Below are 26,198 nucleotides of genomic sequence, written 5' to 3'. Positions count from 1 at the left end.
CCAGCTGGCTGTCACCAGACTCTCAGACTGGTGCCATTAATTATATTCAGTATAACTAATAGAAATAGAGATTTGGTCTAGTATGGTAAATAATTGCCCCAGGATATGCAAATAATCCTGCAGGCTAGGTCCTAAACATATTATCTCTTATAAGGACAATTTGTACCTTCAAAAGGGCAAGCAAGCAAGCAAACCAAACCAAACCCAAAAGACAGTAATTATGCTTGTGTCTCCCCCTCCCCCACAAACTTTGTCCAGTGGATGAAAGCTTGTGCCCACCAGGACATCATTAGATACACCATGGTGGCTCTGGAGTATCAAGTAGATGCTCTCACACACAGAGGGGAAGCTGTTGCTGTCCTCATTTATCTTTAAGCTGCTCTACTGTATCCTTCATTGTGATCTTGTTAATAATGCCAGGCCGCCGAGGAGTTGCAGTTGATGAAATTTCATCTTACGAGCTTTCCAGAGGGCCTCACCTGCAGAAATTCCAGCCTTCCTTAATTAAAATTTGATTCTCCAAGGAAGCCACTATATGTGTAAAATAACACAAGGAGTCATCATGCTGGGTCTGTGGCTACATCTCTTTAGATGTGGACACTGGTAGCTTTGGGTTATCTCATGTCATTACCAAGACAGTACCCAAGGACAGGTTCTTGTGTGGGGGTGTATGTCTGTGTGCATGCTCTGTGGTGAGTGCTACATCGTCTCTCTCTCTCTCTCTCTCTCTCTCTCTCTCTCTCTCTCTCTCTCTCTCTCTCTCTCTCTCTCTGTGTGTGTGTGTGTGTGTGATGCCCACATGTAAGTATTTGTGTGCACATTGCTAGACTAGTGCAGGGTATCCTCTGTCACTCTCCAGGTTGTTCTCTGAAGGCAGCCTCTCTCACTGAGCTGGAAGTACAACTTTTGGGCTAGCCTAACTGGCCAAGGTACTCTCAGGATCCCCTGGCTCTCCTGTCTTATGATGGGGTGACAGGCACATGCAGCCATGCCTGGCTTTAAATGGCTGCCAAAGATCTGAACTCAGGCCTTCATCCCCGCATGAGCCATCTCCCTGGTGAAGCATCTCCACAGTGCCTAAGTTGAAGTCTAGCTCAAGATTCTGATGGCCCCATCAAAAGATATGTAGCTCAGGCTGACTTCAAACTCACTGTGCAACCGAGGCTTAGCCTTGAAATCCTGGTCTTCCAGCCTCCAGGATTACAGGCACAAGGCAGTGTCTGCAGCTCGTCTCTACTGTAGGTCAGATTGACGGTAAATACATAAAAGCCTAACTGCTCAATTACATATTCTTTGTAAATGTAGCTACAGTTAAGACAGAAGCCATTCCTAAAAAGGTGCTTGTCGACTTAATAACACATTCACTGCCTTGTAGGAGCAGTGACGTTCTCTACAAAAAAGTAAAAACACAACTGGAAATGTTATTAGATGTGAAAAAATATTGAGCGATGTATTTTGTATTTTGAGTCTTTCTTCCCAGGAAAACTTCCTGTGTGCACGTACTCTACAAGGACTCTCAGAAATATTTCGCTTTGTTTATTATCTCTCCTGAATCTCATAGATGCCTGAACTTGTCTGGGTAACAGTAAGTGGCTCTTTATGGTTACAGATGTATTCCCTGCTCTCTCCTGGAGCCTGCTCTGCTCTCCGTCCCACCCTGTCCCCCTCCCCTCCTCCTTTGCCTCACCCCCCCCCCCTTTTCTCTCTCCCTCCCACCCCATTTTAAACCTAAGAATCTCACAGGGGGTTTGATGTAGATGTGGGAGTCTCCGTTTGAATTGTTACATTGATCTACGCACTGTTGCGTTCAGAACTCACAGTAGCAGTGGTTACCTGCAGAAGACCCGCCCAAGGCAGAGCCAGTCAAGTCAATAATCTGTCGTGAGCTAATTAGTCCTAAATCTCCAGCCTCCCTCAGGAGCAGTTAAAGGTTATAAATAGCACCCTTTATTGCAAATGTATTTAAGGTTATAAATTATAACCTTAAATAAATAAGCACCCCACTTGCTAATGCAGACACAACAAACGCAAAGAGCACAACAAAAATAATCAAACAGGAAAGCAGAAGGACTTGGGCAGACGGAGTTGGAGTTGGTGGGAGATGGATGATTGATGATATAACAGGTAAAGTCTTTGATTAAAAGACACTGTGTACATATGCATGAGACTTGAGAGAATACAAGAGGGGCTGTAAAGATGGTTCCGTGGTAAAGAACAGGTATAGTTCTTACAGAGGACCCAAGTTTCATTCTCAGCATCCAACTCAGGTGGCCTTCCAGTGATCTCTCTCTCTCTCTCTCTCTCTCTCTCTCTCTCTCTCTCTCTCTCTCTCCTTTTCTCCCCCTCTCTTTCCCATCCCTCTTTCCCTCCCCCCCTCTCTCTCCCCATCTCTTTATATAGAGATTTTTAAAATCCTTTAAAAATAACAATTTTTTTTTAAAAGAACTATACTACATTTCAAAGATGGAAAATGTGGACTGCTTATGTTTCCTTCTAGATTAGGTGTCTGGATTTCCAAACTTGACACCCAAATCTGTGGCAACCGTAAAGCCAGGGAATGTCACTCAAGATGCTTCGGCAGGAGCCTGAGTGTAATTGATCGGAAGAGTAACACTTCCCAAAACTCAGCACCACCTCCTCAAGTATTCAGGGTCTAGGTTCCACCCGTTCTCACTGATACCTATTGTTTAATTACACTGTTCTTCTCTTTCAAAGATTAGTGAGAAAATCGGGCAGTGATCACTAAACCTGTGCTTAAGCTGGGCAGGATTTCTGTTCAATTTAAAGGAGATTAATACCTTAAATTAGTATAACTACTCTATACAGTCAAGACCATTGCTTTTGAAGATGTGCTGTTAGTGAGTCGCCCAGAAATGGACATCAGATGGGCCAACAATCTGTGATTCATCCAGTTAACCTTGCACTGTTTGCCACCTAATCCACCACCAAACATACATGTGTGAATGGGCACGTGTACTGTGAGTGTGTGTGTGTGTATTTGTATAGGCATGTGAGTGTGTGTATATGTGTGTATACATGTGTACTTGTATGAATGTGTATATAGGTGAGTGTATATATGTTTATGTATGAGTGTGTGAGTGTATATGTGTGTGTGTGTGGATGATTGTATATGTATGTGTGAGTGTGTGTACAGTGCTCACACGTGTTCCTGAGTTGAGAGCAGATGCACATTTCCCAGGTAACAACACCTGGTCAGAGGACGACTTCCGGTGCTGCTTCTCATCTTTTACCTGGTTTGAAACAGGTTGTTCACTGCTGAGTGCACAGGCTGCTGAGTGTCTGGCTCACCTCCCATCTCCATCTTCTGATTCTTCACAGGTGTGCTGAGGTCACTCACATGCACTACACATTGTACCTGGCTTTTATGTAGGTTTTAGAGATTCAAACATGGGCCCTCACATGGGCCCCACACAGCAAACATGTTAGCCACTGAGCCACCTCCCTAGTCCTATCAGACTATTTTGGGGCCACAGATTTTTTGACACAAAAAATACAGCATAAAATCAGAAGGAAAGCAAGGCTAGAGAAACATGTCAATCCTGGGACTACTGAAGTTGAAGCAGGAGGATTATGAGTTTGCGACCAGTCTAAGCCAATGGTTCTCAAACTTCCTAATGCTAAGAATCTTTAATACAGTTTTTCATGCTGGGGTGACCCCCCCCCACCATAAAATTATTCCATTGCTAATTCATAACTCTAATTTGCTGTTGTTATGAATTGTAATGTAAATTACTTGCATACAGAATATCTGGCCCACGGGTTAAGAACTACGGTCTAAGCTGTGTAATGAGCTCCTATCACAGAAACTCAGATAAATAAATGAATAAAGAAATGCAAATACTGGAATGTAATTTCTGAAAATCACAAAATGAGTAACATTTTAAATACTCATTTCAAGTGAACTTTTTATTGTAATCACAAAAGTGTACATATGCATACATGTAAATACATTTTCATGTGCATATATCCACGAGTGTGTGATGTGTCTACATGCAATATGGGTATTATGTAATTTATTATTTAAACTATACACAGTTGAGAGGAATATTTCTTTAAAAAAATACTTCTTTATTTTTATTTTATATGTATGAGTGTTTGCCTGCATGTGTGTCTGTGTACCACATGTGTGCATGAGGCCAGAAGAGAGGAATTGATCTTTGGAATGGGTGATATGAGTGGTTGTGAGTTCTTAGGGGTTGCTGGGAACTGAACCTGGGCCCTCCATGAGAGCAACTTGAGCTGGTGAGCCCTCTATCCAGCCCCAAGAGGGTTATAAATAATTACTTTATAGCATCACATTTACAAGGACATATGGCCTCCTCTATAAAATTTTCCTCTTATTTAAATAAAGCATCGGAACCAAGACATGTAGATGTTAATCTCCATTTTATTCAATGGACCTTTTAATGTGTATGAAATCGGGGAATAATGACTAAAATTAAATAAATCTTGTAAAAGTTCAAGAGAGGAAAACAGTGACTTCCTAGCTTGGCTTCTGTTGAGAGAGCATAAAGGCTGTCTCTGGTCCACACAGGGTTTGGAGATAAGCAGCTGTGGAAAGCAGCATGAATCCTTTCATCTTAGACAGAAATTAGGAACAAAATGCAAAATCCATCAAAATCAACCAGTTGGCAGTTTTTGTTGTTGTTTGTTTTGTTTGTTTTTTTAAGTGCACAAAGCATGGCCTGTCAGGTGACTTGTCTTAGGCCACATACCATCACTTGCAATTATTATTCCAGCCCTCAGGAGACTCAGGCACAAGGGTCAGGGGGAATCCAAGGCTAGCCTGGGCTACATAGTGAGTTTCAGAGTAGCCAGGAAATCAGTGAAATCATGTCTCAAGAAAGACGATTTATAATTCATATATTCTTATTCTTCAAAGTTTTTTATGTTCATTTGTCATCCATTTGTTCCTAAGTCCAGCATCTCAAAATACATCCGCTCAGGCTTCACGATATTGTTTTAAAAGTATATGAAGTCAATTAAAACATCCCAGATCGGTTGTTAGAGGTGAAAAAAGTAAATCTGGTTCATACATGTAATGAGTATTATTTAATTCTGCATTTGAAAGGAGAGTAAAGAGAATGTATGACATACTCGTTGAAAGTATTATGTTTTCTTAAAAGATCAATCGTTCATCTAACACAAAACATTACAAGGGGACTAGGTTAGAAATGACTTCGGAAGTAGAAGTCTGACCTTGACCCGGTTCTCTGGCATGCTGGCTGACAAGAAGCAGTGCAGAAACATTTCATGACTCCATGGGCCAGCACAGCTGCCAGGGAATGCCTAGGAGAGGGTGTCTGAAGTGATGAGAGAGGTTCCATTTAATTAGTTACCAGGATAATATTTGAGATGTCTAATCTGTTTGCATCTGGAGTCTGCCCATCATCTTTGATATCTAAGAAGGTTCTGTGTGTGTGTGTGTGTGTGTGTGAGATAGAGAGATAGAGAGAGAGAGAGAGAGAGAGAGAGAGAGAGAGAGAGAGAGAGAGAGAGAATGTGTATGTGTGCATGCATGTGCCTGCCAATGTATAAATTAATGTATGTTAGTGCATATGAATCAATATGTGTAAGTGTGGGCATACCGTGTTGCATGCATGGGGGTCAGAGGGTGACCTCAGGTGTCTGTCTTTGCCTTTTGTCTTATTTGAGATAAGGTTCCTTTGATCAGTTTTGTTGGTTTTCTGCTGACCATGCCAAACTAGCTATCCATGAACTTCTGGGACATCTCTGCAAGAATTTTACTCACTAAGTCATCCCTCTAGCCTCCTTAAAAAGACTTGAAATGAGGGTGAGTTCACCTCCTGAAGACTTTGATAGACAGAAACAAAGCTACAGGGTGAGCAAGCTTTGGTTAGGAAACAAAAGGCAGAGAACTGGATTACCCTCCTATGCTGGCAAAAAGAAGTCTCCAGTTTTTCCAGCTCTCTGCTGATACTGATGGCTAGACTCTGTTTGGAACCCAGAAGGCTGGTTTTTCTTACACTGTAGCCCAGAAATCAAAGTCATACCAGGACTTGGTGCCTGGGCTGCATAAGCCCATCTAAATAATCTGTGCTGGCTGGCAGCTAGAAGCAGCTTGTCCCTTCTGTTCTCCACTGACCTATGTGCTTAGCCAACATTGGCATTCTGCTTCAGCTAATAGAGATTAACAATTCCTTTATAAATTATAGGCAAAACAGCACATTCATTGAACTAGTCAGGCCCTTTCCTCTGGAATTCAGTAGCCCACGTAGAGTATGTGAGCTGAAACCTGGGTGCCAGCAGCTAGAAGAAACATTTCCAGGACTTTTGTTTGTTGGTTTGTTTGTTGGGGCGGGGATGGGGGAGGGGGAGGATGAGGTTCCCATAGGATATTCTCAATATCTAGTTTGCTTCTCGCTAAAAAGTACAATTATGGATCCAGCAAAAATTCCTCCACTGACTGAGTTGTTAAGGCCAATCACCACGGAGTAAATGTGTGTTGAGGAAATCACCTCACCCTGCATTTTGCCTGAGCTTTACAAAAGCCCCAGGAGGGAGAGAATCATTTGCTTCTGCTTTATAGGGGGGAAAATGACTGGGAAGTAGAAGCAGTGGGCATAGGTGTTGGCATGCAGTTTCCAATTATGGAGTCTGTGACCTTTGCCAATGAGAAACACACTGAAATTTGGACTACAAAATCAATGAAGCTTCATGCAAGGATTCTTTCATACAGTCTCCCCTTGCTGATGGTTGCATTAAATCTTTGATCGGGGCTAGAAGTGTGATTTGGTGGCAGAATAAATGTTTAGCACAGACTCTGCTCGAGCCATAGCATCAATAAATAAGTAAGGAAGAAATGTTGGCTAGGTATACTGTAAGTTTAAGACTAATTTACAGAACGTCTCCTTAGCCAGATACACTTACAGCAATGCAACACTGGGTGGGAGCTAGCAGAGACAGAGAACTTCGCCCACCCTTTCTTCACTTCTCCCACGGTTAACATTTGCTCTCAGCCATCTGCTTCTGCATCAAGTGAAAGAAAATGTCAAATTTAACAAAGTAAGTAGTGCAACTTGAGTTGAATCATAATATAATTTTTTTTCTTTCCCCTAGGATATTTAGACCGTGACATTACTTAATAGCACCCCCTATGTTATCGTCAATTCCCTACCAATTTCGCCATTTCCAAAGGGAGAGGCAAGCACTCACTCGGGCAAGGAGTCAAATATTCTACCCTGATGTCTAATGACACATAAATTTGAGAGTTAACATTTATTTAATTGCTGAAGCGGTCATGCTAAGTGCACAGTCTGACATATTATTGGATGTTAAAAATGATCATTTTTTTTTTGAGAAAGGAAAAGGTTTATAAAATCAAGAAACAGGGCTGGAGAGATGGCTTGGATATTAAAAGCATTTGTTATTGCAGAGGACCCGGGTTCAATTCCCAGCACCCACAATGGAGGCTCAAAACCTTCCATGCCTCCAGTCCCAGAAGAGCCAACTTCTAGCCTCTGTAGGCACCAGGCATATGTGTGTGTGTGTGTGTGTGTGTGTGTGTGTGTGTGTGTGTGTGTGTGTGTGTGTATATATATACATACACACACACACACAGATAGACACACAAGCAAACTGTTCATACCATAAATCAATCTTTAAAGTTGTTAAAAAGAAAACAAAGACAGTATGCTATTTGAAGCATGATCCAGCTCACTTTTAAAATCTTCATTTGTTTAGACTAGCCCAGTAGCTTGAGCTGTGCTCCCTGATGTGACATTTCTGTTCTCTGAAAGGGAGGATGTGGTAGTCACATTAGCCAATACTTCATCCTCCCCTAACATGATACACTGCCCCTCTCAGCTTACTTTGCCCAATAGCGTCTGGGTAAAACACACTAATGTAAGGTGTGCCCTGTCAGAGATCCAAGGGTGGAAGAACACTGAAAGGAAGCAGAGCTACCTGCATTTCTGTGCTGCTCATTATGGCAGCTGGCCCCTTCCTTCAGCTCTTGCTTTCTTCTAACCTGTCAGTATCCTGAGGCGACAGACTAAATCACCAATATCAGAAAAATTATCTCAGCCCCTCTGACTGACTCTTCATAACCTTAACATTCTACTTGTTTTTTTTTTCTACCTCATTTTTATTTCCTGTAAAATGAGAGTCAAGACTGTGCCGATTTTATAAACTGTTTAAGTCAGTTAGGGTGGTAAGACACATGAGCACATATCAACCTGAATACAGAAAGAATGTTTGATTTCCCCATCTGAATATATCCAATGTGGTTTCTGCTCCCTCACCACATGGTCACCTCAGATTGTCTAATGGCAAATAACTTACATGGTCCAGGTTTCCAGCCAAGGAAAGGTGCTTCCCACAGTAGGCTGTTTTCCCATCCCAGTTAATGAAATTTAAACAATCCCCAACAGACACGCCTAGAAGGCCTTCTCCCAAGCAGTTGACAATTAACAATAAACCATGACATTAAATGAAGAGTTGAGGCCAAGCAGGGAGTGAAGAATATAGCTCTTCATTAAGAAGATCAAAACATGCCTGAGAAGAAGGTTCTAAGTAAATGATAAGGTGGTTTAGGACCACTCAAAGTGGGAATACAAAAAGGAAAGCAAAGACCGTGACGCATTTCAGCCACTGCCTACCATTCACAACTGGCCCCTGTCTCTCAAAAGAGAGCAACCTATCTTGACCTCCTCAACACAGAGAGTGAGCCTATTTTACAAATAAGTAAAATGAAAATTAGAGAGAAGGAATGCATTCATTATCAAGCTGATTTTTTTTTCCAGAAAAGTTAAAAAAAAAAAAAAAAAAGATAATCAGTAGGAATTCAAGGCAGAAGCAGGGAACTTAACATTTTTCTCAATCCAGATAAATACCTCCTTCATGAAAGTTCAGAAAAATATCAGATCTCTTTTTTTCTTTTTTTCCTCTCTCTCTCTCTCTCTTCAAGGCATGTGAGTGTTCATGTGTGCAGACGTATGTAGAGGCCAGAGAACAACCTTGGGTATCATAAACATCATCACACTCCTTTGGAGTCATGGTCTTTCATTGGTGTGCAGCTCCACTGTTACCTATACTGCCTGGCCAGCGAGTGCCAGGTATCCTCCTGTATTTACCTCCCCAGCACAGGGAGATAAAAATGCAGGCCACCATGCCTAACATTCTTCAGTATAGGGTTGAGACACTGAACTCAGTTCCTAATGTTTATGGGCCAAACACTTGACCAACAGATTTACCTTCTCCAACCTTCAAAGAGAGCATCACCTTGTGAATAACAGCAGCGTTTCAGGATGTGACATAATCTGACTGTAGGAGGAACCTGGGAGTCTAGTGCTTTCAAGTATACCCTTCAGTAGGCATTTGAGGTTCTGTAGAGTCAAGTCAACCTGCAGATCAGTGACCCAAGGGAACCAATGCTGTAGCCAGGAGCAAAATGGGGATCCCAGATTGAGCAGTAAATAAGAAACTGCTTTGAGAAGCCAGTCTCAAGATTCTGGGTGGATGGGCCCAGCACAGGGCCTCACATGGATACCTTTGGGCATGGCCTCATGGCTCATCAGAGAGGGGCTAGCTTCTGTAGTCCCCGTGTTTGTATTGCTGTGCCAGGCTGCGATCCAGATGCTTCCTCTATTCTCCTAAGAATGGGTAGATCTAGCTGTACTTCGTGGGCAAAACAGTCTGCCAACTGACAGAAAACTTCAGGCAATGGTCTTGCAGCCATCTTTATGAGATCCAGCTGGGAGTGTATAAATCACTTTTAACCATGATGGAAGGCTGGTGTTACCCTTCAATGCCTTGAGGTGACAACAAGAGTTAACAAGTGACTGATCAGAACCATTTCTCTCCCTACCCTGGAGCAGGCCATTAAAAAGTGAGGCTCCTCAGTATGCAGCAGACACAGCCTGCAGGGGTGTGCTGGTGCTTGCATGCTATGATGCATGTGTGGAGGTCAGAGGACAACTTTCATCAGATGCTTCTCGTCTTCCACCACAGGCTCTAGGGACCACACTCAGGCTATCAGGCTTGCATGACAAGTGCACCTACCTGCTGTGCCACCTCATCAGCCCAAGATAAACTAATTTGAATCTGTGTAGGCAAGCCTTTGGATTTCTGATAATTGCCTTGGCCCAGATTTTTAAAAGGAACTTGTAAATGACAATTCCTCATATATAGAATGAAAGATATTCCTTAGTGCTGTTCTGTCAATGATGGTTATGATTTAGGTGGTTATACAGATGAACGGAAATTGTCTCTTGACTATTGTTTGAGTGTATGACATCGTCTGGTATCCAGCGGCTTTTGTATTGGGTTCTTATCTATTGGGATATTGATGTCATTGCAAAAATCACAAGGAATCAGAAGCCAGAATTGTCTGCTCTAACTGTAATGACAACTTTAAAAATGTTTAGTCTTGGGAGAGAGGTCAGTCAGCAGAGTGCTTGCCATGCAAGAATAAATACCTGAGTTCAACCTTCCCTGTTAAAAACAAAATCTTCCTGAACCTTGAGAAAAAAAATAAGAAACCAGATCCTGGTTAGCATGTGGGAATTTTCATATGTATATGAAATATATATGTGTGTAAATAAAATACACACATGCACACACACACACACACACACACACACACACACACTTATGTATCTGTGGCAGAAAGAAAACATCTTCCCAATTCTTTCTAAAGGAATTTAGCTTGATTGTCAAACTTAGTAGCTGCTACAGGAAGCTCCATCAAGTCAAAAAGCCCTGTCTATTAAGTTTGAGTGGAAGGTTCATCTGAAACCAGACTTTCTTATTGATCTCTACTGAATATCTGGAGAGTTATCTCCATTCCATGTAGATTAAAGAACACTAATCATGTCCTCAAAATGAAAATAGAAGCATCTTTTTCCATCATAGTCTTGCAGGGGCTTGTCATGGGTGTTATTTCTTGGCTTATCATTATCGTACAGGATTATCAATCAAAATTATTAGACAGCACTGTTTTGTGCTTCACGTTCATTTTCTGAGGCTCCTAGTGCCTTCAACCAAGTTGTCAGGGAGGAAAAACCCAAGACAAGTCACTGCAGGATTAAATGAGATCCAGGAGAGTAATCAGCATGCTGAGACTGAGAGTTCAGATTATCCAGAGAGGAGAAGGAAGGCTCTCTATCCCAGGCCCCAGCCCTCCTGGTTGTACATAGACCTTAGTGTAAATGTGTGTAATGACAGAGGGCCCATAGCAATGTGTAGTCTATTCTACTCTCTCCTTGATTTTTAATCATTTACCATGTATCCCCTTTCAAAATTTAAAGACCCTTACCTTTATCCATGTTTCAAAAGCAGTAAAAATACACCATCAAAATCCAAACAAGTGTGTGTGCCTGGCTTTCTGCCTGGTCCTTTGTCCAGCACTTGGCCTCACTGCCACGCTTCTTGTGGGAGCCATTGTCTTCTGTTACCTTTGTTTCCATCCAGGTCAGTAATATTTGCTGAACATAGGCTTGACGCCTCTCTTCCACAATAGCTCTGCAGCCTTCTTCATTTTCTGACTTCTTTGTTCTCAGATACGCCCCTCATAAACATACCATCCTCAAGAACAGCCATGTTCTAGTGACTTCCAAACCTATATCCGAAGACCAAAAATAAATAAATAAATAATAAATAAATAAATAAATAAATAAAATGGCTTGCCTAAGCTTCAGATCCTCTCACTCATTTGTTTACTAATATCTAGTCTGCATTTGTCCCTCTAGTGTCTCCAACTAATGGGTTACCCTTAGTTACAGACATATGTAACTAATAGGATTACTATGGCTGGCCTTCACTCTCTGCCATTCCTTTCTGTACCTGGATGACAGGAGACCACATCCCACTTTCTAAGTATTTCTTGGATGTGTTTCTTATCTCTACTACTATTGCACTGGCTCAGCTGTGTCTCCATTTTTTTTTTTTTTATCTCGGTTTACTGTTGTTGTCCTCACGGATTCCCAACCTTCAACTCTGCATCTTCCAAGAATCCAGGGATGTCCTTATGAAAGTGTCCACCATTTCACCACTCCACTCAGGTCTACACCATCAGTCTCCACTCCAATCCAAACCTTTCAGCATTAAATTTCCATTTTATAACATAGTGTTTAAGGCCCTACAATTTGAGCTTGATTTGCACTTCTGTCCCCTTCTACTATCCCTACTGGATTCTAACCACCTTTGAGCTTGTTTCTCACATCAAGGCTTTGTATGTGTGAATCCTGACTCTTCCGACCTCATATAACCTCACTAACATTAACCACTCATCTTCCTACTAGAAGCTTCTGAAGTTGTGGATTATGACCCCAAATGACAACACAGAACTGACTGTGGGGGTAAGTTGTAAAAAAAAAAAAAGAATGGGGTGTGGCAATAAAATTCTGAATGGGTGAGGACCAAAGTAAATTTGGCATCAACTGCAAAATGAATCTAAGACTTTTCTGAGACATTAACTGTTCCTTAAGTAAAAGGTTTCCCAGTTGTAGCCATGGATAGCTACCTACCAATTGGATCTGAGGCTATGGTGCTTATTTTAAGGTGATTGGCCAAGGCTGGTTACACCCTTACACCCTGTAGCCATGCAGGTCAGTGATGCTGACCTCATGACCCATAACCTCCAGGTGAAAAGAATTAAATCTGTAGAAAAGGATATCAAGGGGCCAGTTACCACAACCTTCTCCATCTTTCTCTTGACTCTGCCCCTTGCCCCCAAGCTTGTTTGGGGGAAAGTCGTCTGTCTGGCTCAGCGTTCTGCTGCCAGCCAGGTGAATATGCAGCATTACAATTAACAGGCCAGCTGAGGCACACTGATGCTCTATTTTCCTCTGAGGCCCTACCCTCATTAAGAAAGTAAAATGTTGATGAGTCTTGTGGGCAGCCTTCCTCCCTCTGGATTAGGGGAGATCTCTGGCTGTCAGCATAGCACTCTGGGCCAGGGAAGTTCAGGGAATCACTTCAATAATATGACAGCCTCCTCCATTTAAAATGGAATTCAGCTTGGCTTCCCTCGGAGCCTTCATTGAAATTCTGTACATGATCCATCCCTCTAGTCATTTAACAATGCCTCTCATGTTTGCCCTGATTTAAGAAAGAGAGAGAGAGAGGGAGAGAGAGAGAGAGAGAGAGAGAGAGAGAGAGAGAGAGAGAGAATGCAACCCAGCTTTATGTTTGTGATAACTTGGATCAAGGTGGTGTAATTGCAGGGAAGAGGCCCCCAGGCTGGCAGTAATAGGATGGTTCCTCTGATGTGTGTTACCATCAGACAATGACCTGTGCGTGGTTGTTCTCGGGGGACAGTAAAGAGGCTTTTAAGAATTACTCACTATGAAGCATGAAAGCTAATGAGGAAAGGAGCAAGTGAAGAGCGAAGAGACTCTGGCTCCACTTAGGCCTGTCATGGCTCCCTTCAAAGTCATTAGGATGGGTGGGTCTCTGAAGGAGCTCGCTGAGCACTGAACATTCTCATGCAGGCTCCTCCCAGGTCAAGGCACCCCCTTCCTGAAGAATTAAAGCCACTAAATAATAAATATCAAGGGAAAGGAAGGGAATGAATCCAGAGACTACCAATAAGTAAGGTGAGAGAGGGCATTTATATCAAAGAAGAAACAGCTCCTAATGGGATTCTTCGGCGAGAGAGAAAAAGACGGTCCTTATCCTCTGCTTCCTGGCCTTAAAGGCCAGGCATAGCTTTTGAATCACGTACACTAACAGACTGGTAGATTGTGTGAGACTCGGACACTGTCATTAAAATCAGTGAAATTAGATGTGTCTGGGGAACCTCAAGGATGCTGACCTCCTTGTGCAGGATGCAGGTGGATATGCCTTCCAGTGAAGTGTTCAAAGTCTGCTCTCTGAGCATAAGGTGGTAGTCCACTTCAGGAACCCACAGGGATTCTGCAGTATAAAGCTACATACTTGCTCTCCTTGTCCACAGCCCCCCTGGAATCACAAAGGCTGTGATTGCTGAAGCAGGGAAAGGCATCGTGTCCTAGAAATGCAACCTTTGTAATGAAATAAAACTAAGGAACACGTCCACAAGTTCCACAGGGTGAGAACACATAACTGTAGCATACACTCCAAATACAGCATCTTGAAATGACCTCGGGCAGGGAGGTTTTTGCTTTTTCTCCAGCCCCTGATCTGATATTCTAGGTTGCTTTGCAAATCCCTGTATTTCTCACACCCACATTTACCCTCAAAATACTCTGAGCATTGCCTCCATCTCCAACAGCACAGTGCTGTTCCCAGAGTTAACCAGTTGTCGAGGAGGGTTTGAACCGAGTGGAAATCACATGGAGTTAAGCTACCCGTGATAATTCTAACTCTCAACTCGAGACAACCTAAAGGTACTCTAGAAGAAGGCCTCCATGGAGGATTTGTAGCTATCAGTTTGACCTTCAAGGGAGAGTCTGTGAGAGATCAGCTTGATTGTTAATTGAGGTAGGAATACCCATCCTAAATAGGGCAGTAACCTTTCAGGGCCTGTTAGGAATCCAAAAGCTAGGTAAGCATGTTAAGTAAGCAGACAGCATGGGTTCATCCATTTCTCTCTGCCTGGACTGTGGATATTATAAGACTAATCAGTGAGTTTCTGCCTCAGTTTCTCCTTAGTGGTAGACTACACTTGAGTGAATAACCTACATAACAAAACAAAAATAAACAAACATAAAATAAACAAAATGCCCTCCCTAAGTTTCTATTGGTCAGGGTAAGGGTGTAACAGAACAAAACTGAAGGTCATCACCCTGTCTGATCTGCCAAGATTTTCAGAGTGTAATCCACTTATTTGAACAGCCACCAATTTCATTCCATACCCTAAGGGTCCACCTACTGTCCTACCACCTACAAAGTCAGGCTGCAGGACAGTTACTGAGTGGTAAGAGTTGGTTTTCACAAGGCAGTCATGTTTCACCTTTGATTTTCTTCCTTTCATACGAAGAGGATTTTGCTCAAAAACTGTGAGCCCTAATTCTTCTCCTCTTCACCTAATTGCATTAACTATTGAAAAAAAACAATTAATGTACCAAATGGTTATTGAGCACCTGCCACATGAGAGAGATTGATTATATTACCTTCGAGAGATGGGGAAGCCTGCATAATAAATAGGAGAGAGAGAGAGAGAGAGAGAGAGAGAGAGAGAGAGAGAGAGAGAGAGAGAGAAAGCATGAAGGCTACAGGGTCAGAAGCCACAGCGAAAATTCTATTTGTCTCTCATAGTGGCTTTGAGGCTTTAATGATTTACTGTATCTTTTAAAGTCTTCACTCTTCATAAAAGGTGTCATTCGTGAGAATGACTGCTTCTTAGGATTCTGCATCATCGTGAAAACGCACTTAATTCTAACTTGGCCGGAGACCATGTTATAAACATGGTAAGTGTAAGGCTGGAGTATGATGAAAGATTTCAAACAATGGAAGACTTAGAAGAGTCCATGGGAGTCAAGAACCAGCAGATAGCGGAAACTTGCAAAAAGAGAGGCCAGTCCCAGATAAGCAATTTGTCTTCATGCTCATGACCAGCTTCACCAGAATCAGGAACCACCATGATCTCACAGCTCACCTCAGACAAAAGAACAGAGTTTGAATTCAGAAGCAATTCCAGAGACAATTCCTTAGGAATGCAGGGATAGATGTAATTTGGCTCATCGGGGATATCTGTGTGGCATATATGCATGCCTGTGTATTTGTATGTGTATGGGGGTGGTATATGCGTGTGCATGTAGAAGCCTAAGGTTGACAATTGGAGTCTTCTTCAATTGATCTTCAGTTGATCTTCATTGAGGCCGGGTCTCTCAGTTAAACCCAGAGCTCACTAATATGGCTAGCCTTGCTGGCAAGCTTACTATAGCTATCTATTTGCATCTATGAACCAGAACTCTAATGCTCACATTTGCATGGCAAACACTCTATCCACTGAGCCAGCATTCAGAAAGGAGGGGAAAATCAAGGTATTAAGCAGACTGTTAACTAATAGTAGAAAAAGACATCTACCCCATTAAGAATACCTCACTCAATCTCACAACACGCAAATATTAAGATAGCCCACGACCCTTTCTGAGAAATCCATTCTCTTGCCACCCTCCTGGCTATCCCCTTTTGACAGCCAACAGCAGCAGAGATAACCTGAGTGCACAAATGCTGGATATTATTTGGTCCATTTCATTCATTTCCAAAGTATTATCTGTAGCAAAGCCTTTAAGTAAGAGTTAAAATATCATTTGCAACAATGTACTGTGTCAGATCATTTTACACTCAGATCGTTTTTATTGTATTGCAACAAGACAAACTTTATATATATATATATATATATATATATATTTAACAAGGGCCAGACATTTCACACTCTTTAAAGTCTCCCTTTAACAGAGTTGGCTATTTAGTGGCTATGGGGCATCCTGTCACCCTTAACCCTTTCACTTTCAGAAAAATAAATGCCACACAGGACTTAAAATTTGAATCAATCTTGACTAGGTATGAAATAAGAATAATAAAAAAATACCCAGCTAATGTCTTCATCATTTCCATCAGGAAGGAAAGTGTTGCTTTTTTTTCCCCTATTTTCTAAGATGTATTATAGCTGACTAATCCTCCATAAATATGAAAGAATGATCGTTTCACAGCGACCAATTGACAAACTGGAACACATTTTTCATTCGAGCAGGCAAAGATAAGCAGGCTGCCAGGGGCTCTGCCATCTCTGCCTCAGACAAAGCCTGTCCCAGGCAGAAGCTGCTGGTTCATTCTTGGGTCACCACTATGTTATTTTTAGTTCTCTGCGTCTTCACAGGAGTTCAGATCGCATTCCAAGCAGCCTCCTGTCTCAGGGACTCCTCTGAAGCCCACCTTCCCTAGCATAATTTAAAGAAATGGGTACCTCCAATTAAACCATTCCAGATGTAAATTTCTTGCCTGGAGAGCGAATTGAGAAGCGAATGGGATTCATGAATATAAATTGAGCCTCCCTTCTGCTTCCGTTTTCATCTTGAAATTGAAGACTAGTCACCTCCCCCACATAAATCCTTATTTGCCTTAAGTGTGTTTACTGTGGGACCCCAGTGCAGAGCTGCTAGCATATTGCTATGCATAACCAAAGCTAACTCTCACAAATCATCCTGGGATGAGACCTAGGGAGGGAGAAGCTGCATGTAGCTGCATCTATGTTCCCAGAAGAATGTATATAGCTATACAGCAGGCTGTGCCCTGTGTGGAGATGGGCGACTCAGCCTTCACATGCTCTGCCTGTCCTTGAATATTTCCTTCATTTTTCTACAAGGGCATTTTAATTCTCAATCTCTCTCTCTCTCTCTCTCTCTCTCTCTCTCTCTCTCTTTCTCTCTCTCTCTCTCTCTGTGTGTGTGTGTTTCTGTCTCTCTGCTTCTGTCCCTATCTATCTATCTATCTATCTATCTATCTATCTATCTATCTACCTATCTATCTATCATCTCTGAACATCTTTGTACCTCTCTTATTTTCCCTTCACCTTAGTTTTAGTTTAGTGACTGCTAAACCAGCACTCTCTTGTCAGCCACAATAGTTTATTCTTTAACCCAATGATTCTGTGGAAAGATGGACATGTCTGATCAGCAACCACACAAATGAGCGTTGGACATTAGTCTGCTTTCTCCCTTGTCCTTCTTCCCTCATCTTCCTCACATCTCCATTTTACTTTTGTTGTTGTTGTTTATTGACCTAATTCAGTGGTCCTCAACCTTCCTAATTAATACTATAAATAATATTAATTAATAATATTAACAACCTTCCTTTTCAATGCTACAGTTCCTCGTGTTGTCGTGACCCCCCCCCCCCACACACACCATCAAATTACTTTCATTGCTACTTTATCGCTGTAATTTGGCTACTGTTATAAATCCTAATGTACATATCTGTGTTTTCCAGTGTTCTTAAACAACTCCTTATAAAAGGTTCTCTTATCCCCCCAAAGGGATTGTGACACTTTAAAAAGAACCAACCTAGTGTCAACACATAGTAAAATGTCTATTCAGATGCCAAATGCTAAAAGTTTGCCCTCAGTCTTCAGCCAGAAATATGTCTGTTTTAGTATTCTCAATGGCATGACCTTGACAGTGAGTTCAAATTGCCTGCCCTCTGCTACAAAAGCAAATGCTCAAAGAGACTATAGCTCATAACTGATTGTAACCCTCCCACAACCATATCAAGTTTTTTTTTTTTATGTATATTACATAGCATGCTACAAAAGACTCAATGTGGTTCAAAATAACTGGTAAGGAAATAGTAAAATACTCTCAAATTGTCTTGTCAGGGCATAACTTTCTTTTGTGTATGTGGGTTCTGTGTGTGTGTGTGTGTGTGTGTGTGTGTGTGTGTGTGCCTGTCTATCTGTCTGTCTGTCTGTGTCTATCTATGTCTATGTGTGTCTGTCTGTATCTGAGTGTGTGTTTCTGTCTTTGTTTATATCTGTGTGTGTGTGTGTGTGTGTGTCTTTCTGACAGCCTATGTCTGTGTGTATGAATGGATATATGTCTATGTCTGTGTGTGTCTGTGTGCATGTGTGTGTCTGTGTGTCTCTGGCTCTCTCTGTCTCAGTCTGTGTCTGTCTGTCTGTCTGTATGTCTGTCTCTCTCTCTCTCTCTCTCTCTCTCTGTGTGTGTGTGTGTGTGTGTGTGTGTGTGTGTGTGTAGAACAGACAATATACTTGGGTGTCATTTTTTAGAGGTTGTAAGACTTTTGCAAGTAGAGCCTTAGGTTACCGAAGACCCCCCCTGAATGAACCACGCATAGACGAGAGGTCGCTGCAAAATGCAAGAGGAATTCTTAATGTTCCAGCATGCTGGGGCCATCCTGCATCCCAAATCTCCTGCGGGGGAGAGGCAACTCTGCGCAGATTGTTCAGCTGACATTTATACACTCTCTAGGGGTAGCGACCATTAGGCACAATGTGATTGGCAGAACAGTGACTTTTTAAACTGATTGGTCTTCAGGGAATGAACCGGCAAGGACCTCCCTTGTTTGTGTGTGGCCAACCTTGCATTGTCCATGTGGTCTGGTTCCTCTCTCCACCTGCAGGTCAGTCTCCACCTCTTGTGGTCTGAGGAATGTTAACGAGCCTCTGTCTTCTGGATGGGAGGGGCCTAAGCGTTCTATGACCTTCTTTTCCAGGAGGGGAGGGGTCTGGTGGGATTTTCCTCTTCATCAGCACATCTAGTTTTCTTTTTTTTTTTTTTTTTCTTTTAAACAAGAGTTCTATGGATTGAACTCAGGTCTTCATGCTTGCAAGGCAAGCACTTGACTAAGCTGTCTACCTCCCTTGCCAGACCTCATGATGTAAGTTCCAGGGCAGCTGGATATATGAATTAGAATGGAGGGTGTGGACATTGAAGACCAACAGAAACCGTTTTAAAAGGAAACGGATTAAAGCAGCTCCACACTTAGACCTTCCGAGAAGCTGAGCTAACATGTCATGGCCTACATGATATTCCTTAACCCAGGTCGGGTAGGTTTGTGGTTGAGCTACACGCACTGTAGGTGTGAGCCCTTGGAGATGGGACTCTGCGGGCTACATGAAACTCTGAACGTAAGAAAGAAAAGCATTGAGCATGCATCCTGGTGAAGATAAAACAGAAAGACAGCCACTACTCTTAATTTGATTGGTGACACATGGTGTCCTTACAGGGATTTTTAAATAATTTACTAAATTAAAAGCCTCTGTAATAATGAACAGGGTGCTCAATGGGAATAGAAAATAAGATGACCCTCAAGGCTGTTGAATGGGTGACTTTAGAAATCCATACTGACTCAACACCCTAACCTCCCAATGTGGCCTGTCCCCAGACTATTGTCTGCTGTCTTCCATGCCAATAGCTTGCTTCAAATCAACTTGGGGAACAGAACTAGTCTTCTAACTCAACGACTCCCTGCAACGTGGTTCTCTGATACATCTCATATAAATGAAGACCTATATTTACAGAGACAAGTATTTTCTTCTGTGAAGACTAGGATTTTATCTTCCCTCATTATAAAGTCACAGCATTCGCAAGTGCTCACTACATGCATCTGTTAACAACATCTATACAGTCTGTGTTCTTGTTCCATTTTTAGAATCCAACTGTACAATTTATCTCAGTGTCTGTGGTAAGATTCTCCTATCTGGTCCCAATTTCTCAGTGTAACATACTTATGCTAGCTCTGGAAACACCTTGTTTTACAGCCTCAACGGATGCTGTTGTGTTTATTGACTACTGTATCATCCTATCAAAGGTGTAACTTTCTTCAACATTTATAAGAGCAGTTCTTGGTCTTCTTTTACAATGCATTTTAAACCGCTTGTTTCCAACGAAAGCTAACTAAAGAAAATTTTTCTCTATCGAGTGAGAAAAAGGAAGGAGAGCCAACAACTGACCCATCCAAATGAATAAAAATAGATAATTTTAAAAAATATTGTATTCTATGATATCTGATGCATGTTCATGATTATTGATTGGGTGTATTACTGGAAGGTTCTCTTAGGAGATAATTGTTGAACAGAATACTTTTCTCTTGCTGACACGCCACCATCAGTGGGTGTTTAATTACTCAGCATAGGAGTCGTCTTGTTTACCAGAACATGGCCAAATAGAATCCATACTGTGAACAGGCTGTTTGGTGGTCTTTGCATGCATAAAGCAAGTTCAGGAGAGTGGAAAAATCAGTGAAGGAGGCATTTAAACTAAAACATTCTTAACAATCTGAAATTCTTGAGACCATTGGGGAACCCAACCATGGAAGCTATAGTTTATGATGTCAAGAGAGGCCCCTGTGTAATGATGAATTAATCCTAGTCACATGTGCTCACTGGACTAGTCTGTGTATCGGTAGAAATGCCAGGTTTTCATTGGCCCATCCTATGTAACAATAGAAATGTCAGATGATTTTTTTCCATTGTTGTTGAGTACTCTATGCAGCAATAGAAATGTCAGAGGAGGTTCATTGGACCATTCTTTGTAACAATAGATATATCAGAAGATTTTTATTGAACTGTCTTATGTAGCAATGGAAATGACAGTGGACCTTTTGAAGCCGTAACACTGTCCACACTTCAAGGTTGTTTTAATTATTTTTCATTCTTAGGAAACAAACACCTGGATAGCTTATCCACAGCAATGGAGACTGAGGTGTCTGAGGCTCACTTAGAAACAAGAGCTGCTCCTACCCTACAGAATACCACAATTTCTTACAATCCATTCAGAAGGATTTTTTTTTTCTCTCCTTGACAGGTTACCAGCCAGTCTTGTCTGGTCAGCAGGGCTTCCAAGGCCTGATGGGAGTACAGCAGCCAGCTCACAGCCAGGGTGTGCTGAGCAGTCAGCAAGGAGCCCCGGTGCACGGTGTGATGGTCTCCTACCCAACCATGTCTTCTTATCAGGTGTGTGCCAGCAGCGGGAAAACCCTGGCCACAAACTCACACTTGTCAAAACAGAAGTTACAGGAAGTTGCAGGTGTGGAGCGGATAGTAGGGTCATGGATGGTTGACCCATCCACCCATTAGTTCACTTTGAATTGAGATATAAAAGTTAAAAAAATGGTGTGCAGGTCTTACAAATGTCAGGGCTTTTAAATGCTAGGCTGGGTTTGCTTCCATAAAAACTTCCATTCATTGAAGGAAATTCTTTGGTGTTCTATCCCAGAAGACCTTTGGCCACCTGTTGAAATGATACTTGGTAAAACTCTATTGTGGCTATTTCTCCACCCTATTTGTATCTACTCAAGTAAACTTCTTTCTACTGGAGTTGCAAATTGTCACAGGTTTTTACGTGGTGTCTTGGATGCATTTAAAGCACACTGATGCAGAAACAATTCCATTCTGCAGGTCAGGGCACATATTGTGTGTGCTTTTGTAATTTATAACCTGAAGTTGCCAAGAAGAAGAAGTGAGGAGGGAGGACAATGGTTTGGTCATTCGATTTAGCTGTACTGGATGCTTCTAGCTTTAAAGACACCATACTCAAACCTTTTTGTCTATGTGGACAAAACCCCCTCCTTACTAAGGAAGTTGCCAAGCTTCTTCTCATAAAAACAGAAAGGGGCATGTTTTTCCACACTGAGAGATAGCTAGCAGGGTGTCCAGATACTGTATTGGGGCAAAGGAAAAAGCAGAGGAGAGGAGGGAGGCGAGAAGGCAAGAAGACTTCACACTTGTAAACATCTGCTGCATCCTGTACTCTCTCCCTGCCATACTTTCAGAGGTTCTTTGACAGAGATGTACTTATCCAAATGGTCCCCATGTATGTTCAACCTTTGGTTGACAGGCTACATGCAGCCCACGATCCCTCTGAATGTAGCACAACATATTCATAAGTCATGGTACCCTGTACTAGTGTCAAGAGTTGTACAGTCAGACAGGTTAAGTGACTTTCTCCAAGTGAAATAGCTAAGAAATGATAGATATTAGGAATCTGTTCAGTGGAAACACTTGAGCGATATTTACAACACCATCTCCTCCCTGAACACATTAAACAGCATTTTCATACTTGTGTCTCACACAGGTGCCAATGACCCAAGGTTCTCAAGCAGTGCCCCAGCAGACATACCAACCGTCAATCATGCTGCCCAATCAGGCAGGCCAAGGGTCACTCCCAGCCACCGCAATGCCTGTGTACTGTAACGTCACACCGCCAACCCCTCAGAACAACCTAAGGTTGATGGGTCCACATTGCCCTTCTAGCACGGTTCCTGTCATGTCTGCTAGCTGCAGAACAAACTGTGGGAGCATGAGTAACGCCGGCTGGCAGGTCAAGTTCTGAGAGCTCAGGCTGCCTGCCTTCCACTTCATCAGATGTTAACTCATGGCCTTCAAAGGAAGAGGAGACTTTAACGACTGGCTGAGGACTTCCATGTACACTCAATGTGCAAACAAAAGCTGCTGGTATTCTGTACAAACTAATCAAAGACTAATACACACATTAGCTGGTTAATGGTGCATATTTCTGTCATGTCTGCTAGGTATGCCTTTCTAGCTTAGCTAGTGACATGAATTCATCAAGGTAAGATTTTCTCCTACCACTGAATACCACTGTGTAGATTACAATATCCCTGATTCGGATTAGTTTTGTACTTTGTGTTGAGTTTGTGATGCTAAAAGTATTTAAATATATATATATAAACTAAATCACACGGTACCAAAGCTGTAATGGAAAAAAGGAAAGAGTTAAGGAATGGAAGGAATAATTTATATACACTCTAGAGTTTTCTTTTTTTAAATGGATATATATGGTATTGTAGTGTTTAATCCAAATAAAAGCTTATTTGACCTTACGGAGGAAGGTCATGTTTTTACCACCAGTTTGTTTCTGTCTCTCTTTCGATGTGTTGTTTACTTATTTAGTCAATGGTTTCATTAGCAGATAGATGTTAATTATACAGAATGACATTTTCATACTTGTATAGAATGCATTTTGACCACATTTAAACTCAGTGTCTCCTCAAACTCTCCTCTATACCCTCTCTCTTTTAAGTTAGCTCCACTGCCTCTATGCACTGTCTGTCTGTCTGTCTGCCTGCCTGTCTGCCTGTCTGTCTGTCTGTCTGTCTGTCTGTCTGTTTTTAATGAGTCAATGAGGACTTTTTTGTGGGGGAAGCTTTATTTGACTTACACTTCAATATTGCTCATCACCAACGAAGGTCAGGACAGGAACTCAAACAAGGCTGGAACCTGGAGGCAGGAGCTGATGCAAAGCCCATGGAGGCGTGCTTCTTACTGACTTGCTCTGAATTAATGAGTTTCACTAGGGCTTCTTACAGAAGCAAGGAGAGGGGATTGTTTACAGGAGCTTGCACAATTACCCTCTTAGACGGAAAGTGTCTCTATCCCCCCATCACCATTAATTACCTATAAATCCTCAGAGAGGGACAGAGATTCATAAGCCTCCCCTTCCCATGACAGGATGTTGACAGATTCCATTTTGTGTAGGTAATCAGAGATGCTCAGTCAGGCCACTCTGTATCAGACCTGGGAGATAGTGTTCCAAGAAAGTCTGCTTCTTCTGCCAGCTCTTACTTTCTTCACATCCCTTCCTCTACGATGGTCCCTGTGCCTTGGAGGGATCCTATAGATATCTAATTTTGACCGAACATTCACTCTCAGTTTGTGTTTTATTAGTCTCCATGTTATTCTTTCTTGGCATCATCTCATGAATGCTATATGGAAAAGTGGTTCCCGGGCATTTTGAGTTGAATGACATCTCTCTGAGAGATGCTATAAGCAAAAATTAGAACCAGGAATATCCCTTCATCTTGATAGCATCATAAGGGCCATGAACATATCAACATGAACATATTAAGTTAATATCTGTGTCATTGCTTTCGATTTTGGAAATATTGGAGGTGTAGACCTATACTGTATCCACTAGGAATTTCTAAATGTTCCTAATACAAATAACTACTCTATATCTACTCTTCTTCTGTCTTCACTGGGGTTAAACTATGTACTTGGAAGATAAATTTCTTTATATTAATATAGGGAAGGCAGAGCCTGATTTCTCCTGTTATACTGAACCATGCACTCTAATGTACGATAGGGTTGGAACAATGAGCCAACATCTCAAAGGTGCTGACATTTGTCCCGGCAACTGAAAAAGAATGTATATAGCAATTATTTAATCACAAAGGCTAGAACATCCGCAAAGCAAATGTGCAAAGCCTGTGTCTATCCAGTCCTCCCGATGTGTTATTCCGTCTATCCAGTCCTCCCGATGTGTTATTCCATCTATCCAGTCCTCCCGATGTGTTATTCTGTCTATCCAGTCCTCCCGATGTATTATTCTGTCTATCCAGTCCTCCCGATGTGTTATTCCATCTATCCAGTCCTCCCGATGTGTTATTCTGTCTATCCAGTCCTCCCGATGTGTTAATTATTCCGTCTATCCAGTCCTCCCGATGTGTTATTCCCTGTGGAACAAATGGTTAAAATTGAGTTAGAACAACATTTGAAAATTAACAACTGAACTCTGGACTCTGATTAGCCCTTGGAAAGATGTTTCTTTGAGGGAATGAAACCTCGGAGCTTTCATCTTAATACCACAGGATAATAATTGCTTTGTTGTTTATATTTTCTCTCGAAAAATGAGTTTTGGGAACGGCATCAGGGAAATTCTCATAGGTTTTCGCGTGATCACATTGCCTCCTCTGGCTTTTTTCGTTTTCATGTTGTTTAGCTGTGGATAGAGTTAATCACTTAAAAACCTACTTAGTAGATTATCATTTCTTTCTGTCTATAGTTTTCTTCTTCCTTTCAAGGGGGCTTTTGTGCTATTCTAATTAACTCCGATCCTTGTGAAGTCTGCTCCATTTTCCCATATCTGGGTCTACTTAATTTTTCATCAACATAATCCCTGACCACGAAAAGCATTATAAGAATATTTCTTTTTCTTTCTTTCTTTTTTTTTTTTTTATTGAGCCATTGCACCAATAACCACCCTGAGGAAAGTCAGCGTACTGTCTTAGCTAAGATCTTTCCTTAATGGAAGGAGGGTCTTGGCCAATATGGATTCATTTTCTAATTACATTTATTTATTTGTGTGTGTGTGTGTGTGTGTGTATGTGTGTGTGTGTGTGTACATGTACACCCATGCCATGGTGCACATGTGAAAGGTATAGTACAATTTGCAGGAGTCAGTTTTCTCCTTCTACTGCATGGGTTCCTGGGCTGGAACTCATATCTTCCACAGTGATGGCAAGCACCTTTACCCTTTTAGTTATCCCACCAGCCAATGTTCACTTAAAAAATTCTCTATTTAGCCTTCAGACTTTGACAGTAATTCTAAAGTCAAATAATCCAAACATGAATTGAAACGCTTACCCTCCTCCCATAGAACTCTGGGAAACTTTGGTTTTTGTTTTATAATCTTTATAATTGCTGAGCCACTTAGGTGCATTTAAGCCTTATATACATTAATGACATAGATGGGTTTTATATTATATACATTTTTATTATATAATTATTATTTATTATTTATTATTTATATTATATAATATTAATGTAATATATTAATACAATATGGTAATATATTATTATTTATTATTTATTTTATTATATAATTATTATTTATTATATAATTATAATTTATTATTCTTTCAGTATTGTTTAATGCCAAATCTTCTTTCCTGGTACCTTCACCTTTTTTTTTTTTTTGACACAAGACTAACTATGTAGCTTTGCCTGTCTTTAAAATCACTTCATAGAT

General features: G+C 41.5%; 1 protein-coding gene across 22 annotated transcripts in view; it reads left to right on the top strand.

Annotated features, from left to right (window-relative positions):
• The window catches only part of Arpp21 (cAMP regulated phosphoprotein 21), a 165,609-nt gene extending 142,311 nt beyond the window's left edge, over window positions 1-23,298 (top strand). For all 22 annotated transcript variants that reach the window (XM_076917868.1, XM_076917855.1, XM_076917873.1 and 19 more), the window contains 2 exons: window positions 21,234-21,382; window positions 22,503-23,298. In XM_076917868.1, coding sequence (XP_076773983.1) covers window positions 21,234-21,382; window positions 22,503-22,760 — 407 coding nt within the window. In that variant the 3' untranslated portion in view covers window positions 22,761-23,298. The remainder of the gene's footprint in view (window positions 1-21,233; window positions 21,383-22,502) is intronic.
• The last annotated feature ends 2,900 nt before the right edge of the window (window positions 23,299-26,198 follow it).

The sequence above is a fragment of the Arvicanthis niloticus genome, chromosome 21 (genome assembly GCF_011762505.2).
Source record: "Arvicanthis niloticus isolate mArvNil1 chromosome 21, mArvNil1.pat.X, whole genome shotgun sequence".
Lineage (NCBI taxonomy): Eukaryota > Metazoa > Chordata > Mammalia > Rodentia > Muridae > Arvicanthis > Arvicanthis niloticus.
This window is presented reverse-complemented; position numbering and strand designations above follow the sequence as displayed.